At 36.0% G+C, this 21615-nt stretch overlaps 2 protein-coding genes across 3 annotated transcripts in view; one reads left to right on the top strand and one right to left on the bottom strand.

The window, feature by feature from the left end:
* Positions 1–5487, bottom strand: part of LOC149776372 (uncharacterized) — a 37316-nt gene extending 31829 nt beyond the window's left edge. Inside the window, exon 1 of the mRNA XM_089940746.1 lies at positions 4435–5487. The gene's annotated coding sequence lies outside the window, so the exon portion shown is untranslated. The remainder of the gene's footprint in view (positions 1–4434) is intronic.
* Positions 1–21615, top strand: part of LOC149776371 (UPF0415 protein C7orf25-like) — a 117984-nt gene that overhangs the window by 74802 nt on the left and 21567 nt on the right. For both annotated transcript variants that reach the window (XM_089940744.1, XM_089940745.1), the window contains exon 3: positions 16826–17054. In XM_089940744.1, coding sequence (XP_089796870.1) covers positions 16826–17054 — 229 coding nt within the window. The remainder of the gene's footprint in view (positions 1–16825; positions 17055–21615) is intronic.

The raw sequence follows: 21615 nt of genomic DNA on the forward strand, positions 1-21615 counted from the left end.
ACTTCGTGACGTTTGTTCCCAGCAATTGGCCAGTTATTTCGGGCAAAGGAATATTTCTATTGCCCCGAATTCCAATAATCAGACAATTGATCACACAAATCTAAGAGTTGCTTAAAACGGGGCGCTATAACCAAATGCGCATACTCCAAATTTATTACAATATATATGGTCCTGAATGAAAATGATAGCGATATGACGTTCGGTATTACTTCCAAAGGATCCATCTTTCTCATGCAAGGAATAAGCTATAGATGGTCCTAGATGACAACGGTGGCAAATTGGCTCTCAACTTGGCCTTTACGGCGGTGTTCTTGAAAAGTGTATCGTTTTCTTTTCTTCTTTTTTTTCTTCTAAAAAGACGTTCGCATTGAAATGGGTTTTTAAATCCCCATGTGATATATCAATGCTTCTAAATGGAATGGGGGTGACATGACATCCAGCATGGTTGCCTTGTTAGCCATCTTGAAAATTGCTTTTTATCTTGTACGGATGCTTATACTATTCACTAAACTACGTCTTATGACATGTAGATGGTCCTAATTAAATTTGGTACCGAACTGACTTTCAGCGTGGTATTATTACCTCCTCGTTAACGGTTGGTCAGCTTTTGCCGTTATAGCGGCAATATTTAAAATCTTGTTATCACCACTACTCATGAACAGATGGTGATATTGACATGGCATTTTCGGCACAAGGCTTCTTATCATATATAATTGGTGCCGGATGAAAATGACTCGGAAATTACCCCCTCCCCCAATCTGGTCGCTACAGCAGTTGTGATGAAAATCGTGTTGTCGTTACTCATACGTAAATCGTATTTACATAATATTTTAACGAAAATATTTTTTTCATATGTAGTTAAAATGTGAACTATTGCTAATATGACACCTGTATAGTTGCCTATGTGGACTTTTGTGGCCATTTTCAAAATATTGTTTTGCTTACTTCTGAATTGTGGTTGTATCGAAATGGATATTTTACTAAAACAATATAGCACTTTGTAACACGCCATGAAGAAAAATGGTGGAAATCATAACGTTACTATATCAACCATAGTGGCCATCTCAATAATCATGTTGTCAGTACACATCTTGAATAAATAATAACATCGACACGGCGTTTTACTAAACCGCCATTTGCAATATGTAATTTGTCCCCAGTGAAAACAGTGCTTATTTGACTACCAGAATGTCACCACTTCTGTACTGAGAGTTTGCGAACTGAACCTCCTTGACCTTGGCGTCAAGTAAGAAGACATCGCTTGTCTCTTCGAGTCCATGGCGCTTGTGAACACACTAGCTAGTTAAAGTTCAAATGAATTGTTACCGGACTTAGTTTTTGTTGTTTTCGCTTCATTGATCCATGTACATTTGTTGTTGTTGTTGTTGTTGTAGGGTTTAACGCCATTTTTCAGCACGCGATAGGCTATACATGGCGGCCAGTATTAATGGTGGAGGAAGAACCCGGAAAAAAACCGGAAAGAACCACCGACCCACGAGAAGCTACTGGCAAGCTTTCTCACATACCAACATTAGCCGAATCCGAGACTCGAACCCACGCAGACAGAGGTGAGATGGCAGTGATTCGTAACGGAGAGCGCTTTAGACCACTCGCCCACTCGGGGCCCCTGTGCATTTGTTTATGTCATGTGTAAAACCTTTCTCTGTGTATGATAGTTTTGAGTTTTAAATTAAATTCTAGTTCATAGCAGAACTTCTGATCCAAGAAACACTAATAAATAGCTGAATGCTTTTTCCAATGTTAAACTCTAACATGCACTGCGTCAGAACAAAAAACATGTAACTCAGTTAATGGGAGGAAATTCGCTGAGATAGCAGTTTCGATTAATCTATCTGCGAACCTTCTAGTTCGAGTATAACATTTCATGGGTGATTATAGCCTTTCATCCTTTTTCGTTGCATTAAATCTTAAGACTCCATTCCTTCTTTGGAGAGCTTAAAGTAGGCGTAAACTTTGCAAATTATTGATCTTTAAGTAGGAAATGGCCTTCAGTTAGGCGTTGGTTTAAACCGTTCTATCGTGCCTGAAAGTTGAAGTTACCCGTGAAAACCAATTATGTGCAAATGTACTATGAAACTGAGCAGTTCTTTCAGACTCTTTTTGATCTTTTACAATCCATTTAGTTCAGGTCTGTCCGGCATCTTTTAAGTGCTTGGCAAAAAAAAAAAAAAAAAAAAAAAAAAAAAAAAAAATAGAATTAAGAAATAAAGAAGACAGGAAATAGAAGTTGGAAAGGAATAATAAATTTTGTTCAACTCTCAGCTCGGCAGAAAATAATTAGTTTTATGCGCCCCTAAGGCACGGAATCCTCCTCCAAAATTCATTCTTGTAAGTATGTCTCCGTGGGTACTACACTTTAATATGAGAATTAGACGTGAAAAACAATTAGAAAGCTAAAACAGATTAAGTGTGAAATGAAAGTTGACAAGGAAATAAATCAACGAGATCCCAGAAATGCTTTATGGCGCGCTAAGCCGAACGATTTTTTAAAATAAAAATCTCTCAAACAAAAGCTGTGAAATGCCTTCTTAAAAAATAAGCTTGAACTCGTGTGATGTCTGAAAATGGTTTAAGCAGTGCTAGAACGTAAATGTCTTAGTTTACTCTTGAATAAAAATTGAGTTAGTGGCTTATTTGTAAGGGCTGAAAATTATAATACTTTTGATTCTAGCCTTGCAGAGGGCTTTTGTCGAAATTACTGTTTCTTTTTAAGGATTGCAGTTCCTCTGAAAGAAAAATTCAGAAATCTTATTTCATACCGGAGAGGACATTTTCAGCTTTTACTGGCATTTTACATTAACGAATTATGTGAGCTAAGCAGGTTGTCACCTTATTAAGCCGTGGATATCTTATATAAGATGATGGACTTTACTAAACCCACGCGAATAGAGGTGAGATGACCATATATTTTGTTGCAGTAAAGTACGATGTCTCACTACATCCAGCATGACGCAACATTACGTATATCGGTAGTACACCACACTATTCCTATTAAATTTTTTATTTTTTTGTCCAAAAATAGTTGCGTTTTCTTAAATGCTGGGAAACGTAATTGTACAGCACTATTTTCTTAATACCAAATGTGTGTGTGCGTGTGTGTAAATATTAATTTTTAGTGTACGTTGACTATCGTGGTCCTCCCGAGGACATGGGACTCACAGGCTCGCTCACTTGTAATTCGCTCTCCCCGACAATATTAAGCTTAAAATCAGTATGTAGTGTTTCAAAGCAATTTTTTTTTATAGATATTATACATCGATACCTCCTTGATCGTCAAATAGACGAGAATATACGAGAGTTAAATTATCGGATGCAAAGGCCATATCTTTATAACCCTACAAACACCACTCCGTTGTCAACATATATAACGGAGGAAATCCGTTCTTCGTTGCCATTTTAAGTTTCTTGATTGACAATTGAATCTGGTGTAAAATAGATCTTTAGTTCCAGTGAGGATACAATTAGGAAACCATTGAACCTAATTGCATCACAAATGTTAAACTGAACGAAAGAGTATGGAAGATTTGCCATAAGATTTTACACAACTGAGATGAGATTTGTTACGATTGATACCAGTCTTAGTGTAGTTTATTATCTCATAAGGTGACATGGGTAAATATCGAGCCAAGCAAATAGCCTTAAATATGCTGAGTACACTGTATTTGTTGCTTTTTAATTGTTGTTTTCATTGACATATGTTTGCTCAGTTGACTAATGATACCAGATGTTGGGGAACCACGTCTGATACACCTAAAGAACGTTGACCAATTTGTTGAAATTATAAAAAATAGGACTTAGGTGTAAACGACGTCTGGGTGACCTTTGAATATTATATCCCTTTACTGGACCAAGCTAATCAGAGTTGGAAAAATACTAAAAACAGGCCATCATTTGAATTCAGTCTGTATAATTGAAATAAATAATTTTAAAGCGTTTTGTTTAAGTGATAGATTAGTGTTTAATTTGTACATGTTTACTTATAATTTTCTAATATTCTTAAAGCTGTAAACTCTGTGTCATCTATGAAGAAAATGCAAAGGCCGTTAAAATGATTTGTGATCTTTAATTATATATTTAATGAAAATCTGGTAAAGAATTTTTACGTGTTGTGCTCTTTGTATCCTAATATGTTTCAAATTCAAAAATACAGTCTCATAGTTTGCATTTTTGTTGTTGGGTAAAATGAAATTGTCATTACTAAAGTGTAAGTTTTTATATATACACGAATCATTACTTATTATTTAGGAAATGTGCAACATATGTACTCAATTTTGTGTTAAATCTTAAATTCAAGATGAACATACAAGCCAAAAAATAGGCAATTAAAGCAACGAATGGTATAAAACAAAATGAATCATGTGACAAAAAGTGAAATGCTTAAGTCTAGACTGTCTTGTGTGAAAGTGAACCTACCTTAAAAGTAGTTCGACATAAGATATCCAAAGCAAATTCAATACTGCGATGTAATCCAAGCGGTATTGATATGATAACTGCACTGCTCTGAGTTTCTAATTAACTAGCCGCATTTCTCCACGTGCTGTTTCTTTTGCTTGCTTGATTCTCACCCTCATCTAGTAGCATGACGTTATTGATCCAATGTTTACGATGCTTTGTTCGTTATTCCTTGGCAGGACGAAAGGGAAATGAGAGCCTGAGTACAATACCATACAATGGTTTGTTCTTTCTTTTAACACCGACGCACACTAGGAAGCTCAGAAGTTTGACATGAATTCATTCGTTTGAATCTAAGTCGCACTGGCCGGCTGGGAATGTTGACATGTTTTCTTCATTCGGTATTGTAGTTTGATTAAGGACAGCACAACGGTCCCGCTTCAGGACAATTTCGTCCATAGCCAATTCATATGTATAGGTAGTTGGGCGGATACCAAGAATGACAATTATATTCAACAAATTTACATTAATGATTATTTTAAACTACCGATGGAGTGTTTTGACCTCTTTGAGAAAATTATTCTTAAGGCCAGAAAGATGATCCAAGAGTGAAACCATAAAAACACAATAGTGAATTTTCAAACTTTGATATGCTTTTTCTCTCTTCGCTGAAACCGTATTACTTTATTAACTAAATTCAAACTTAAATTTTGTAAAATATTCAGCTCCGTTGAGAAACATGTCCAGAAAAGTATTGCTTGCTCTGTTTTCTTCACAGTTACTTAGTCATACTGTAACACCTGGGCTGTTGAATATTTATCCGTAATATGTTGCAGTTTAAGTTAATTACAGCTTGAAATTATCCAGCTCATGTTTCTGGCCGATTGATTTTGAATGTTGTTTAGGCGATATAGAAAGACCAGGTTCCATTCCGCCTTTTGAATACTCTCAATTTACTTGGTGAGGCTGAGCTAGTTTGAATGTCTCCATATTTAATAATAGAGATTGTAGTAAACTACTGTAAGGGTGGACGTTGATTACGGTTAGACTAAAACTTACATTTCATTTATCACATTTAGTAGCAGATACGATCACCATGCCTTTAATATAATCAGGCTCCGTGATCTAGCAGTCACTCAAAATCGGGCCTAATTTCTTCCTTCAACATGGATCGGCTGCCTGATTGCATCCACGGGTAACATTTAGTTATCATTTTCTCAGCTTGATGTACCACATTAATATGTTGAAGGTGCCGTTAGAAAATCAAACCAACAATAACAATCTGTATTGCAGGTTAATTGTTTTTATCCCTTGGCTTACGTTTGTTTATTTCCTGTTAGCGCCAAAATGAGAAGAGCTACTTTTTTGTGTGTTAAACGAAGTCGTATTTACCTCACCTACAAAATAGATGTAAGGTATTGTACTATACCCCCTCCTCAGCCCCTCTCCCTCCGGGCGGCGTCACATATAAATGCATATACATATGTATTTCACGCTTCACTAAATGATGACCATTTTTTTCTTTCTATGGTCTGGACAGCAGTTTCGAGTCGGTTTCTCATATACGGAAGCCGTCACGTGCCACAGGTAACAAACATGCATCATCTGTTTTGTATGAAACTAATTCAGTATATTGTGTGTTTGTGAAATTATTTCTCTAATGAGTAGACAATGTTTGTTATACCAACAGTACGCGACGGTTCCATTACCTACCCAGTTTTCTTTGAAAAATAGACTTATCCATAACTCAAGGACCAACATAGTGGGTTGTATGTACAAAGACCATTCTTTTTCAGTATGTATTAAATGAATGGTGTTGCGCTGCATATCGACAGGAAATGGCTTTGAAATTAATTGTGCGGAAAGCCTATTATGGAATTTTTGCAAGCTTTCGATATATATATATATATATATATATATATATATATATATATATATATATATATATATATATATATATATATATATATATATACGTCCTAGCTTACGCAGATGACTTTTTGTAACCAGCGCAATTTGATTTAGGAATAAGCATGTTTGTTCAGTGATTAACGTTCCACATGAACCTGATATTGTAAAAATTTAATATGTTATCCTTAGCAGGACAACTGTGTGTTGTACGTACAAGGGACACCAGGTGGTCTAGCGGACGAAGATGCTGGCCTTTACCGATGACTCGCACTTCTCGCTTCTGCCCGCGAATGTTCGCGTCTCGGATCGACCAAAGTGAGCATATGACAAAACTTGCCAGTAGCCTCTCGGGGGTCGGTGTTCTTTTCACGGACATTTTCTCCATTAATATATATTGACCGATGTGTATCATGTGCTGAAACTGGGCGTTAAAGCGCACAAACCGTATTGTACATTGGAATGAGTATGAAAGTAGACGAGTAGACTGCTTACTGAATGCTTTTTATGCCAATTATCTCGGAGAACAATTTGTTTCGAAAGAACGGCATCTTGTTTAAAATACGGGCTACCTAGAAAACATTAAATGGCCAACTCACAACATGGTTCATCATGGCAAATATTGGCTGATAACTGCGATGCTGACAATGATTTTTAGATTTTTGAAGTGTATTAATTAATTGGAGCTTGGAATATTTGACTGGAAAAGCCAGTGTGTGATTTTAAATCCGAAAATGATGTCGAATACGAGTCTGATATACATTCTAAATGGACAAAAAGAAAAGAGACTGCTTGCTGGTTCAGCGGTATTTACAAATTTAGAAAAGGCAGAATATCAAGTCTGAGAAAAAACCAGGCAAAAATTTAAAAGTTGTGTAGTTTTCATAGCTTATCAAAAGCAATTTAGTCACGAAGCACCCTTTACTGCAAAACAATAGAAGATTAAAATAAATTGAGTTTTTTATTATTTTTTACGTAGCTTTAACAATTTGAGTCATATCGCTACGATGTCTGCAGTGTGACAGTTTATTTTTATGTCTAGCAATGTCATGCCACAGAATGTGTCATCATATCCATCCCGGTCACATTATCCTTGCACCAGGTCGGTCGACTAGTCCTAACACTAACCTCTTAATGCTGAACGTCAAGCAAGGCAGTAGTTTGTACAATTTTTGCAAGTCTTCGGTAAGACTCGGTCGGGGATTCGAACCCGTGACCTCCCGCATCCTCCGCGGACACTCTAACCACTTGGGCCACCATATCAGTCTGAGATATATGGAATACATAAGAATCTCAAGAGAAATTAATACGTAATTATATTTATTTGATCGAAGTACCTTTGTCAGAGTAGCAGATTATTGCATTTTTGGATCGTACAACCATAATAAAGCAACATGGAACATGAAATAAAGTATGCATAGTATTCATTCATGAAAGCGAAACTTTGGCAGAGCTAACATTAGTGAAAATTCTTATTTTGGAGCAGAGATTTCCAAGAGACAGTCGCTGCTGAAATTTTTACACAACACGCATAAAAAAACCGTTTCTCAGCTACGTTAGCATTATGTATGCCCCTTCAGACAACAGGCTGCGAAAGGCGGTGGTGCTGGTCTGCGCAAAGACGCATACAGAGATAGCTTAGAAACAATCAATAGATTAATGCTTATACAACTCGACGCGGTATCTTTTATGGAGTCTGATTTCAGTAGAGCTCTTACAGAATAGGGTGGTAAGAAAGTGTTCGATAAAGATTGAAATATTGCTGCCCACCCACCTTTTTTCTTTTAGAAAGGAGGAGCCACCACGCCTTAGATAAAATCATGCCATCATCTCTGAGCCTATTCTTGAATAATATTTCTTTGTTTATTCCCACGTTCATTGAAATGATTCGTATTACACTAACACAAGATTGTTTCTTTGGGTGCTAAATTATGTATTGCTGCACATTCCGTTATGAAAAGTATATTGCATTATATTTTTTTTTGCACAGCCACAGCTTTGGATTAGGCTGATATACATCAGCGACTGAACGGAATAAATAACCCTTACAGACAACAGCACATGCACCTAAGTATCCTGTTGAAAAATATGTTGTTTTTATTAAAACATGGCACTATAAGTAAAGTTTGATGTCCAGTATAGCTATTGTTAGCTTCATCGTAGAGTTTACTTCCTTGCACTTGTACTGTCCATTTCTCCATGCGCAGTGGTCTTGAGCATTTAATCAAACTATAATTGTGTATTTTTTCTTACTTTTTGCTGCTTATTCATAGTCGCATAAGATTGATTTATTTTCACCATGAAATATTATATTAGCGTGCGTGCCGTTAAGGCCAAAATAGAAATGTCTATTTCTGGTCGGCCAACCGTCCTTGTTTTTCTTGCCGACCCTTGCAAGGTACATTTAAAAAAACAACAACCCTAAATTAATTTGTAGATCCAATAGAGCCAGTTTTATACACTCCTTGAAGAACTGTGCATTGTGTATAATGATCATTATATATATATATATATATATATATATATATATATATATATATATATATATATATATATATATATATATATATATATATATCCCCTAAGAGTTAAAGACTGAGAGTCAAACATCTCCTTGATGTCAGTATTGGGGGGCAGCCTGAGTAAAAATCAAACTTGAGCATCAAATCTGGGGGTCAGTTTAAAACTTTGGGGGTCCCTGAAGCACAAATGATGGTCAAGGGAAACAATATATATATATATATATATATATATATATATATATATATATATATATATATATATATATATATATATATATATATATATATATATATATATATTAAACTACCTACTTACCCTAATTCTAAAACCAACATTATAGTAAACAAAGGTTTGTTTTGACCTTAGCGAAACTCCAGGTAAGTACTCTACGATCATTAGGCGATAGATTCTTTTCCACATTAAAAATTCTTTTTGTTCTTCAAGTTATTTTTTTGTACTTCGGAGTACCCACCTGGAGAAAAAGCGTCCTCTAAGCCAGTTTGAATGTTTCCCATCTGGTGCCTAACGCCACACTTTGTGAACTATTTCAGTGAGAAGATGTGAAGCACACAATGGCGAAGCGCATCCATATACAGTAAAGAAAGTTCGAATTAACAGATATCAGACTTAACAATACTTTTAAAAAAGGATGAAAGTAAAGGTAATTAAGAATGAATTGTTGAAAACAAGATATGGGGGTATACTTCATTGATGGCGAAATACATTCCTAAGACACTATTTCATTTCAGTTGAATTGGAGAGATTCATTTTTTTAATTATCTGCCGTCTTTAAGACATATTAGCTGATTTTGTTAAATCTGAACACGTCACGAATGGCTTGATAAATTTCTCTTTGGTGGAATTATTTTCTTACATTGTGTATCTATAATTTAGTGCTATGATGACATCATAAATCATTAACCCCATCAAGTAAATGTGAACTGTGCGACCGTAAGAACTGTTTATGCATCATGTGTTTATTATACCATTATAAAAATAGAAAAAACGGGATGGTTCTCTTGGTTTAATCTATATTTACATTGCAGACACATTTATGTCTTTTTTATGTCAGTGAACGGGAAGTTGGTCGTTGATAATTCGAATTGTCAGATAATTTAGATGATTGCATTTATTCTTTTGATTCGATAGTGTACATTGAAGAATCAAAGGGGTTGCCCAATCCAAATGAAAGCACTGTTCTGGCTTGATATTTAAGTAGTCTTCATTTCCTGGCATGTGTTGTTACATGGATATATCTGCATCACAGAAACACTCAAGGATGGTTTGTAATTGTATTTTCGATGACATAAAATAAATCTTATATGTTGTTATGTCCTTAAAGATCTATTGCGCTCCGCGAAGACAAGAATTCTATAGTTTCGTTATGTTCGGTTTTAGTTCTTTAAATAGCTGGTTTTGTTTCCAAATTGGTTTGAACTAGAGTCAAGCGTACATCAGAGTTTTTAAACCCAGGTAATGCACTTAAGGTTTATATATATATATATATATATATATATATATATATATATATATATATATATATATATATATATATATATATATATATATGTGTTATGTCCATGCTTTATAACATGTTCTCTAGCTCGAGCATGCGATTCCTGTCTATGGTTTTAACTTTGTTACATGTCCAGTTAAAATCTCTTCAATAGAAAGTAAGACTTAGGTATAACTTTCTAGGACATTGCCAGTAACAGTCTGGTGTTCGAGAGGTCCAAGATTTCTTTGGTAGTTTTATTGTATCAAATTGAGTTTAAGCATCAATGTACCACCAAATCGTCGTACAATTCCTATTCTCATTGGAATGTTTTATTGAGAAATAACTAAATATATTACCCTAGTCCGCTAAATAAAACTGGGAGGAATAAAGTCACTATTACATCATAATTTGAGACCTTTTTGTCCAGAATTTTACAGTCTCAACGTTTTCCTGAGCAGTGAAATGTAGTTTTTCAATTCCATGATTAAAGGGTTATTTTTATTAAAAGATCTTAGATCCTTTTTCTCTGGATTCCTGGAGGGTCATTTTATTTATCTGTATAATGTATATGACTTAACGCAAACGCAGCAGGGTATAAAGCATTCTTGTATACATAAAAATCAAAATGAAACTTGCTTCAACAGTCATCTGAAGTCGAGACTCTTAAATCGAATGTTATGGATTACAAGATGTAATTCATTATAAGCAGTCTTCTCGTTATCAGTTTAGGAAACTTCGTATTCAGGGCTTATTAATACAAGCTATGTCTGTGAACGGTTTGGTAAAGATATTTTCTGTTTTGGATATAATACTTTGCATCGTCTAGATTGAGTCACGCCGTTAGTGATATGTAAATAAAACCTGTGGTTACAGGAAGCCTATTTCCCATTTTGACTGAATAACAAAGGATAGCTTGATGTAGAATCCTTTCAGCCATTAGCCATTTTTTTAGTGCCGGTAAATTGTGCAGACCTATGAATCAGCATAGCGCAACAGGAAACCCAGTCGTCGATGATACTGTGATTAAAATATATATTTAGAATGCAGAAGATCACAAGGTTTACCAGCAGTGGCTAGAAGATATGTTTAATTTTGCCGTTTCTCTGTAATAAAAAATGGAAAGTAACAACCGATGACGTACTTCACAATACAAGAAGCTGTCTTTTTTTTGCTCGCAAATATTTTGCTAAGACGGTTGTTTACTAAACTCTTCATACCATGTGTTTTTCTTGATGTATAAAGAATCGTTGTTCGAGTATTTGTTTCCGTGCCTAAGGTGTATCATGAATATTTGTCTGCTGATTAAACCAATCCATAATTTGTTTTTTTTTCTTCTTAAAAATTGCTTCCAAAAATGGCTTATTTTGTCATTATTTTCTTCAATCAGCCTCAGATATAGACGTTTGATATCTGCACGAATGCTAAAATCGAAAACTTATTGCAGAGTACATTGGACCCATCAAAGTGATATTTTCTCATTTCGTTTCAGATGGGTGATCGTTCGCCACCTGTTTTGCCAGCTGTTAGATAATTTTGCATGTACCAAAAAGTAGTTTACGCAGTTAGAGTTTCAAAATTACCGATATCTCCATTTTTAATTGGCATTCTAACACCTTTATTAGAAAAGCGGTGACAGCACACATTTCTTCTTACAAGTGTTAGTTTAAATACAGAGTTTACTTTCTCATATTTTGCTCGAGCCTTAAATCTGAACCTATGGATCCAAACATAAATCGCTTGTTGCAAGAAGTTTTGTAGCCAATACACGACACTTTAGATTTTAGAATTTCACAGTAACCTTATCCGTATACAGTTCAGTTTATAAATTCATATAAGGAGTCATTTCTGTTTTCGTAATCCATTAGCTTATTTGGTTTTGTTAAAATGCATTAGCCAGTTATATTCATTGGCAGCAGGAAGCATATAGTCTGTCCTGACCCAAGGATGATGAATTGGTCGGATGAAATCTTTTGAATCATTACAGAACCTTTTTACGTTTATGTTGATTTTGCAACGGTATGAATAGGCATATGTTAAGTACGCTTGTTATAGGGTCTAGGAAAAGGAGCCGACATAAACGCAACAATTGGAATCTATACTTAGCTCGCAGACACCGATTTATGCATACAACTGCTTCACCAAGAATTTCGTTAATGGCTTTCACGTCATTGGATTGAGAGGAATAATACATCACTTTGTATTTCTTCGATATGAGATTATAATATAGCAAAATTTTAAATATTTCAAATAAATATGTATACGAAAAATTTGGTACAAGCTCCGTATTACGACTCTATGGTCTTAATCTAAGTAACAGAAACTAGCGAAAACCAACAAGTTAGTAAAATTCAACAAATAATTTATTTCTCTAGAATACAAAGTGAAAAGTTTAAAAACAGAAGTTACATGATAATGAATTATATTCCAGATAGTCCTAAAAGTTCTATCACAAGTCCAAATGTAACAAATTCCAATTTAATTCCAGCGCTATTTCAAATAAATTCCGAATCTGACTGTGTTGAATGTGCCTGTAGTCTTGATTGTGATAATGTGCCAGTGGTCTGGATTGTGATTATGTGCTAACAGTCTTTTGATATATCACAATACTATAATCAAAAATGTCCTTGTCTGAATTAGCTATCATTAAAAATTAATGTATCTGTCCAAGAATATTGTTGAGTGAATAATAATTTGAATAAATAAATCCACCCAAATGAAAAACTTCACATCAATAAGGCTAATTCTGCTTCAATATGTTATTGCTAGAATTAGGGTTTTTAGATAAACAAGATTGTATATCCCTCCACTTGACCTAAATCGCAATTACAATTTTCAGAAAATACACAGTTACTTAAATGACATTTTCCGTCCCTAATGATCATCAGGCCATACTCAAGACTATCGTTTAGCTCAAATTCTAGTAAATATATTTACATTAATAAAGACCTGAATATTTAATTCACATGTATTATGTATATTGTTGTTTATTAAATAAATGTCACTGGTCAGGTACACTAAGAACTTGATTTTGGACAAGGTCAAGCTCAGAATACATACTATACATAACATATACACAAATGGAAGTGTACAGACTATGTGTTACTTATTGAGTGACCGTCAGGAATGGTTCCGTATGTTCGATATTTATTTCTTATTAGGGAGAGTGCCGAGTGAGTGGCCATTCCTTGCGGGATACGTGACCGTTGAGGTGGAAGCATTACTAAAATAAACAGTACATTGACATATACGCCCAAGTCCAGAGAAGACCTGAAATAGGTCATCATTTAGTATTTTAAGGAATCAGTTAACTTAATGCACCCTGTTTTAAAGATGCCCGATTTTATGGTAGAAACTATATCGTTAGCAATTTAATTCATCGCTTTACAAGATTTCGATTCCTGGTATTTATGCGCCTAAGTAATATAGTTAGTGTTAGCACTCATTTATTTTTAATATTAAATCTGGATTATAGCTAATTGTTAGGGTTAGTCCAGACTGGTTATGCAACTTTCGTACATGTTAAAACGGGAATTCGTGAATAACGTACCTGCCCAAATTAAACATTGGTATATTATAATTCATACCCTGTGCTGCAGAGAAAGTAGAAAACGAGAAAACTATGCATGTATGTATGTATGTATGTATGTATGTATGTATGTATGTATGTATGTATGATGCATGCATGGATGTAGGGATGTATGCTGTTGTTGTTGTGGGGTTTAACGCCATTTTTCAGCAAACGATAGGCTGTGCATGGCGGCCAATATTAACGGTGGAGGAAGAACCCGGTAAAACCCCGGGAAGAACCACCGACCCACGAGAAGCTACTGACAAGCTTTCTCACATACCCACATTGGTGTATGTATGTATGTATGTATGTATGTATGTATGTATGTATGTATGTATGTATGTGTGTTTGTATGTATGTATGTGTGTATGTATGTAAGTTTGTGTGCATGTATGTATGTATGTATGTATGTATGTATGTATGTATGTATGTATATATGATGCATGCATGGATGTAGGGATGTATGTTGTTGTTGTTGTTGTGGGGTTTAACGCCATTTTTCAGCACACGATAGGCTATGCATGGCGGCCAATATTAACGGTGGAGGAAGAACCCGGTAAAACCCCGGGAAGAACCACCGACCCACGAGAAGCTACTGACAAGCTTTCTCACATGCCCACATTGGTGTATGTATGTATGTATGTATGTATGTATGTATGTATGTATGTTTGTATGTATGTATGTATGTATGTATGTATGTATGTATGTATGTATGTATGTATGTATGTATGTATGTATGTATGTATGTGTGTTTGTATGTATGTATGTATGTATGTATGTATGTATGTATGTATGTGTGTGTATATATGTATGTATGTATGTATGTATGTATGTATGTATGTATGTATGTATGTATGTATGTATGTATGTATGCATGTATGTGTGTATGTATGTAGAAATGTAAAATCCTTAAAACATATAACAGCATGACAGTTAGGGTTAGGACCGGGCGTGCTAATATGGGCCAAAACCATCTCTACCCTATGAATTCACACACATTTATCCATCCCGTAACATGCATGTGTATTATTTATTTGTGCATGTGGTGAGACTTGCAACGTTAGTGTAAATCTTACAAAGTTTGTGTAAATTGTCATAGCTATTATGAAGACAAAACTACTACCAAAGCTACTACTCCTACAGCTGCCTATAAAATCATGTTCTAAAAGGACAAACAGTTGCTCACATCCTATAAAGTTTGTTGTTTTTATTGTATGGTAGAGATAAATGTTCTTGTCGTAAGATACAGGTATCTTCAGAAAAACCTAAAATTACAGACAGTTGAATAAGTGTCGCCTACGTTTATTCCGCAACTATATGTCTAGTTGTTTTTAATTTAACTTTATAAATGACACTGAGCATTGCCACCCGTTTTCAAGTATCATATAGCGTTTCGTAATAATTGTTGCGACCATCGTCAAGCGTTAAGATAATTCGCAGTAACGGTGAACAAAAATGATCGACCGTTGCGTTACCGTTGCGATACGCTGTGTTTTCGTTATGTATGCGTTGTGTTATCGTTCTGTTGCATTTGGTGTACCTTGCGTTGCGTTGTGTCACTTTTACAATTATAACGTATTTAGGTGTGTGTGTGTGTGTGTGTGTGATTTGGATTTTTAACGTAGCTTTAACAATTTTTCAGTCATATCGCTACGATGTCTGCAGTGTGACAGTTTTATAGTGGTATCTAGCACTGGGACATCATGCCGCACACATGTAGCATGATGTCCCACCCAGTCTCATTATCCTGACACCAGATCGACCAGTCCTAACACTAACCTCTCAATGCTGAGCGCCAAGCGAGGAAGCTGTTTGTACCATTTTCTAACGTCTTTGGTATGACTCAGCCGGGGTTCGAACCCGCAACCTCCTGCATCCGAGGCGGATGCTCTAACCACTAGGCCACCGTAGCGGTGATTTACTTGGTACACTTTGCATGTAATGTGTGCAGTTTAATATTTTTGATATTATAACATGCGACATATCACTTTATGTGGATCTGAGTAGTATGGAATCCACGATTTATACAAGCGTGGTTTAAATGTTAACTTTCAGAAGTAAATAAATTCACGTTTGTTCACGGAATAATGTGGACATAAACCTGTGTCCAAACTGACAAAATTTTATCCAACCACTGCATATTTACGCTGTAAATATGTGATGCAATCCCGACTCAAAATGAAATTTGTTTATATATTATGTAATCTACTGTTCCAAATCAAGTACTGCAAATATCCGGTCGCAAATATATTACAGTATATATGGAAATTTCTGCATCCAGTAAAGTTTCTTTCACCTGAATATCGCAACAATTAATATTTAGGTGTGAAAGCGACACCTTAGGTTACATAAACATAAATCGTCTACTGCAGTCTAACGGGTACTACATCAAACAATGCGACACCAAGCGCATTAGACATTGTGTGTTGAAAAATGATTTTGTCTATTTGAAATGTTCTATTTATTCGGAAGGACGCTTGCTATTTTATCTATAGTTTGTAAGAAAGTATAAACCACTTTTAAATGTAAATACTAGTTCTACTTTGTTTGGGACTATTTTTTTACGCATACCAAATGAAAGGTGCAGCGCCTGTCAGAATGAACGAAATTATTCGTTCTTCTTTTTATCTAAATAATTTCCACTGAAATAGAAACTATGTGATACATATAATCTCAGATGGGCAATGATTTAATATTAAATCTGTGAAACTCATTGAATAATGACCATCTTTTGCTTGCCAAGGCTCTCAAAAGCTGGACCTTATTCAACTCCTTTCATAAATTCAGGATTAAATCATTACCCATTTGATATCCTCTATGTATTAAATTTGACTTGACCTTGATTGGAAATACTTATGAGGTATGTATTTTGTCCAATATTTTCGTTTCTTATGGATTTTATTTTATTTTTACAGTTGGAAAATACAGCTTTTGACGAGTGCCGACTAAAGAGTAGTAATCTTGGTCACTATGCTGCATTGGTGCACGCTATAGAGAATGCTTCTGATGTGACACAGGTAGTACAACCTTTCAGCTGCACAAACAGAAAAGAAAGTCTTTATGTTGATGTTGTTGCTTTGAAGGGCCTCGCGTGGATAAAGGTGGTTGCACGAAAAGCACAAGCTCTTCATTTAATATGGGCTGGTAATTATCGATTTAATTCAATATTTTCTGTGCCGGTATGTATGTATGTATGTATGTACGTATGTACGTACGTGTATGTATGTATGTATGTATGTGTGTGTGTATGTGTGTGTGCGTGTGTACGTACGTATGCATGTATGCGTGTGTGTGTGTGTGTGTGTGTGTGCATTCGTGTGTCAATGTGACATATCAAACACGGTAACTTCATCATTTTGTTGCATAACATGCATGGTCCAGATTGTTAGAAATATAGTTCGTAAAGCAGTTGTAGAAATTCAAAGACTTTACAGTCATTTTTAATGGCAGTGCATGTGTGGAGGGGGAAACGTGGTGGCACTAGGGTAGTGGACCATTCAGAAAGGGTCAGAAAAAAGAACTACTTTTAGTGAAGAAGACCGAACAAGGCTGGGAACATTCAGATATGTACCTGCTGATAAAGTAAGAATAATTAGACTTAAATGAGTGCTACGGTGGCCAAGTGCTTAGAGCGTCCTCCTCGGATGGGGGAGGTTGCGGGTTCGGACCCCGGCCGAGTCATACCAAAGACTTATAGAAATGGTACTAACATTTGCCTCGCTAGGCGCTCAGCACTAAGAAGTTAGTGTTAGGACTGGTCGGCCTGATGGGCCTGGTGTCAGGATAATGTGACTGGGTGGGACATGATGCCACATGTCTGCGGTATGATGCCCCAGCGCTAGACAACACTATAAACCGCCATAATGCAGACATCTTAGTGATATTACTGAAGAATTGTTAAAGCTACGTTAAAATCCAAATCTCACACACACACACAATACACAATACACACACACACACACACACACACTGTTTGGCGAGCTATGAAATGATGTTACATTTTAGATGTGCATGCATGATGACAGATTTAATGTAAGTTAACTGTAGGATTTCTTCATGCATATGTTTTATTGTCAAAGGTTTTGGGAGCAAAATTTGCCCTCACTGTAGAGGTAATGATTTCAGCTCTATTACTAACGTAAAGAGTACGATTCCAACATTTATTTTGAGATATATGTCAGGTTCATAAAGCGAGGGAAAACTCTACAAATTTGGTCTTCCCCATATGCTAATTCCTACATTAAAATATTGTTTTAGCGTATGGACAGCTAATTCCATTCCCGTTGACCATAATGTTATTATTTTGTTAAATTTACTATGCATTTGCTGTAAAACGGGCAAAACATGCTTACATCTTGCGCTCGATTTTCCTAAGTTTTAATGTGACGAAATTGATATGAAACGCGGCCTTTTTATGTCCACTACTAAAACCCAGTCGGTGAAATCTCGCAGTTTCGATCAAGTAGTACATGTGTGGCTACAGTAACAAAATAAACATAGTTTTAGGTTCTAGTCAGCTAATGCGTACAATCTACCCATGGTAAAACGCCCAGTTTTATCAATCTAACCCTAGATATTATCCTTACTAGATTACGACATATTGTAAATTCACTTAAAGCTCATCTTTACCGTGTTCAACTTGTTGACACACCTTTTTGTTCCTGCGTTGGAATTGAAATCACAATGCATTTCTTCATGGTCTGTCTCAAGTATAGTAGACAAGGAACTGAGCTGATGAGAAAATTACCCACAATGCCGTCTGCAACTGATAGTTAAGATTCACTGCTTTCGGGTAAGAATAGTGCAATGAAAAATACAGAATTATGCAACATGAACTTAAATGAGAATAACGGAAAGAAAGAATGGAGGAAGAAATTATATTTAGCAAAGCATTTCGATAAAAAATGATGGAAGCAGTTCCTTTGTTCAAAGGAAAATTGCACCTTTCCATTCAATACTTCGCTTTCTGGCACTGTTTGCACGAAATAATTGCTTTGGTTTGGTGTTTCATGACATATCAATACATGTTGGTTATTTTGTGCTTAGACAAGTGGAGCAAAGTGCTTTGCTCTAGGACTTACCACGGAAGCTGACTCGGGCTTTGATTGAGACCCGCACACATTTGATCGCGAGTCCGGCACGGTAAAAACTGAGCCACAGTGCCCGAAGTGCCTATCAGGGCGTTATGGGGATGCTTCAGGCAAATTCTACCGTCCAGAGCCCGCAGGCTGTTGCCCGAAAAGAGCAATTACTGTTATGTTTTCTTTGGTGCGTAATCAGTTATTGTTTTTTTTTCCCTGCCACTTTTAAATGCAGGTCGTAGAAGAACGAACTTTTCAAAATAGCGATAACCTTTAAAGGGTATCATGTTTTACAAAAGTACTTTGTGAAATCTTGCACGCATGACCGTGCTGTGTTTTTTTCTCGTGCACGCATTACCGTGCCATTAAAAACAAAAAATGCGGACTCAGCTCATTAGCCAAATAAAATTCGGATTTTTTAGAAAGGTGTCGATGTTATATATATAACTTACTCGTTTGAAACGGCAAAATCATATTCCTCTTTAACAAGTTACTTTTATTCTGACTAAACAACCGCAACGTCTTTAATCAGTGTTTCATTTCCATCATTGTGTTTTCATCTCAGATTTAAATTGTATTCAATGTACTGTACTTTCTTTTCATGAAAATACACTATGTTTACTAAGGTGATCCATAGGAAAGTGTTGTTGTTGTTGTTGTTGTTGTGGGGTTTAACGCCATTTTTCAGCACGATAGGCTATACATGGCGGCCAGTATTAATGGTGGAGGAAGAACCCGGAAAACCCCGGAAAGAACCACCGACCCACGAGAAGCTACTGGCAAGCTTTCTCACATGCCCACATTGGCTGAATCTTAGACTCGAACCGCCGCAGACAGAGGTGAGATGGCAGTGATCCGTAACGAAGAGCGCTTTAGACCACTCGGCCACTCGGGGCCCCTAGGAAAGTGTTACATAACTGTCAGGATAAACGCATTGACTGAATGCCAGTAACGTAATTAGAGCGAGCTTTATTATTAGTACGGAACACATCAAATGATTCCACTAAGGAATTCCATTTATCACACAGATACGAAGAATCTATTTTATTGCTAACTAAACCTAATCATTAATAACATTTTATGTTAGCTTGAATTTTCTGTTTTCTCAAGTCGCTGTCAGTCTAGAATTAATCAATTTTGTTCCTATTCAAGGGTCCTGTGTGGCGGAATGGTTTAAGGCGCTCGCCTTTACAGATCACTCATTCTCCTATCTTATTTGTGGTCGCTTGTGTTCGAGTCTTGAATAAACCAATGCTAGTATTTGAGAAAGCTTGCCAGTAGCTTCCCATTGGTCGGTGGATCTTCCGGAGCCTTTTCAGACTTTCCTTCACCAAGTAGACTGGCTACCATGCATGGCCTGTCATGTGCAAAATTGGTATTAAACGCCAAAAATCACAAATCACTGTTCATGTCAATTCATGCAGACGCCATGCTTGTATCAGAATGCAGATTTATTTCTTTTACCTCGCAGCATAAACGAGGGGAGACAGAAATAGCGTCATTCCGCTCGTCAGTCCGTTTGTGCACAATCATGTTTTTATATCGAGGATTTTTTCTATTTGATATCAGCCTGATTTTCGTAGTAGCTTCACCAGTGCACGGGTGAGGATGAGTTCGATAAAGAGAACGTTATGCGTGTATCTTCAAGAGTTAAGGAGTTTTTGTTAGAATTGGCATCCCGCCGATTGTCAACCATATATACATACATACGGTATATAGTCCGCATTTTATATTGTTTGGATCTTAGATTGACTTACATCAAACTGTTTTCTTAAATTATGTTACTGACATTTGTTGTTAGGTTTAGCCACATCGGTTCCATAGCTTTTTCGGGCCCCGGGGGTGGCTGAGAAGTCCAAGGCGATTGCCCGTACAGATTACCGATGTCTCATCTTGTGAGAAAACTTGCCAGTAATTTCCCGTGGGTGGGTGGTTCATTTCGGGGTTTCCTTTGTTCTTCCTCCACCAGATATAAAAACCTCCATGTATTGTGTGTCAAATGTTGAAAAATGGCGTTAAACTCACAAAAATACAAACCAAACCAAATCTTCTTCTTAACATGGTATTTGATGAGGTTTTTGATTATCAGATTTATTGTATCCTATTTTACGCCTTTCATGATCCTCAGTGAAATGAGAAAAGTACCATGCTGGCTTGTAAATCTATATTCACTTTTTCTAGCACAGATACCATTCAGTACTGGACGCATAATTAATTTTTAGGTTGTATATGAAGGTACAAAGTCTAAAGAAACCTTGCAACAGTTATTTCATATCATACGCAATCAACATCATTGGAGCAGTTTCAACAGAAATCATCATACTGACCCAGATTTATTGGCCATCTGTCAGGCATGTGACAGCTGAGTGATTGATTGATTGTGATTGTGTTTTAACGGCGCATCAGCACTATTGGGCTATTTAGCGCCAAACAAAATGTTATATGTGTAATCTTTTAAAAATTATAAAAGTCTCATATCGACCAGGATATCAAAACCAAATAGTTGAAATTAAGACGATAAGATGGTAACGGTGAAAAATAGAACTTCCCGATCAACGAGGGATGTAAATGGTGTATGTTAATGAAGAATGATTATAAGGTATTAAAAGAGGGACGGTATATAT

Source organism: Sinohyriopsis cumingii, chromosome 18 (genome assembly GCF_028554795.1).
Source record: "Sinohyriopsis cumingii isolate HCF-2022 chromosome 18, ASM2855479v2, whole genome shotgun sequence".
Classification (NCBI taxonomy): domain Eukaryota; kingdom Metazoa; phylum Mollusca; class Bivalvia; order Unionida; family Unionidae; genus Sinohyriopsis; species Sinohyriopsis cumingii.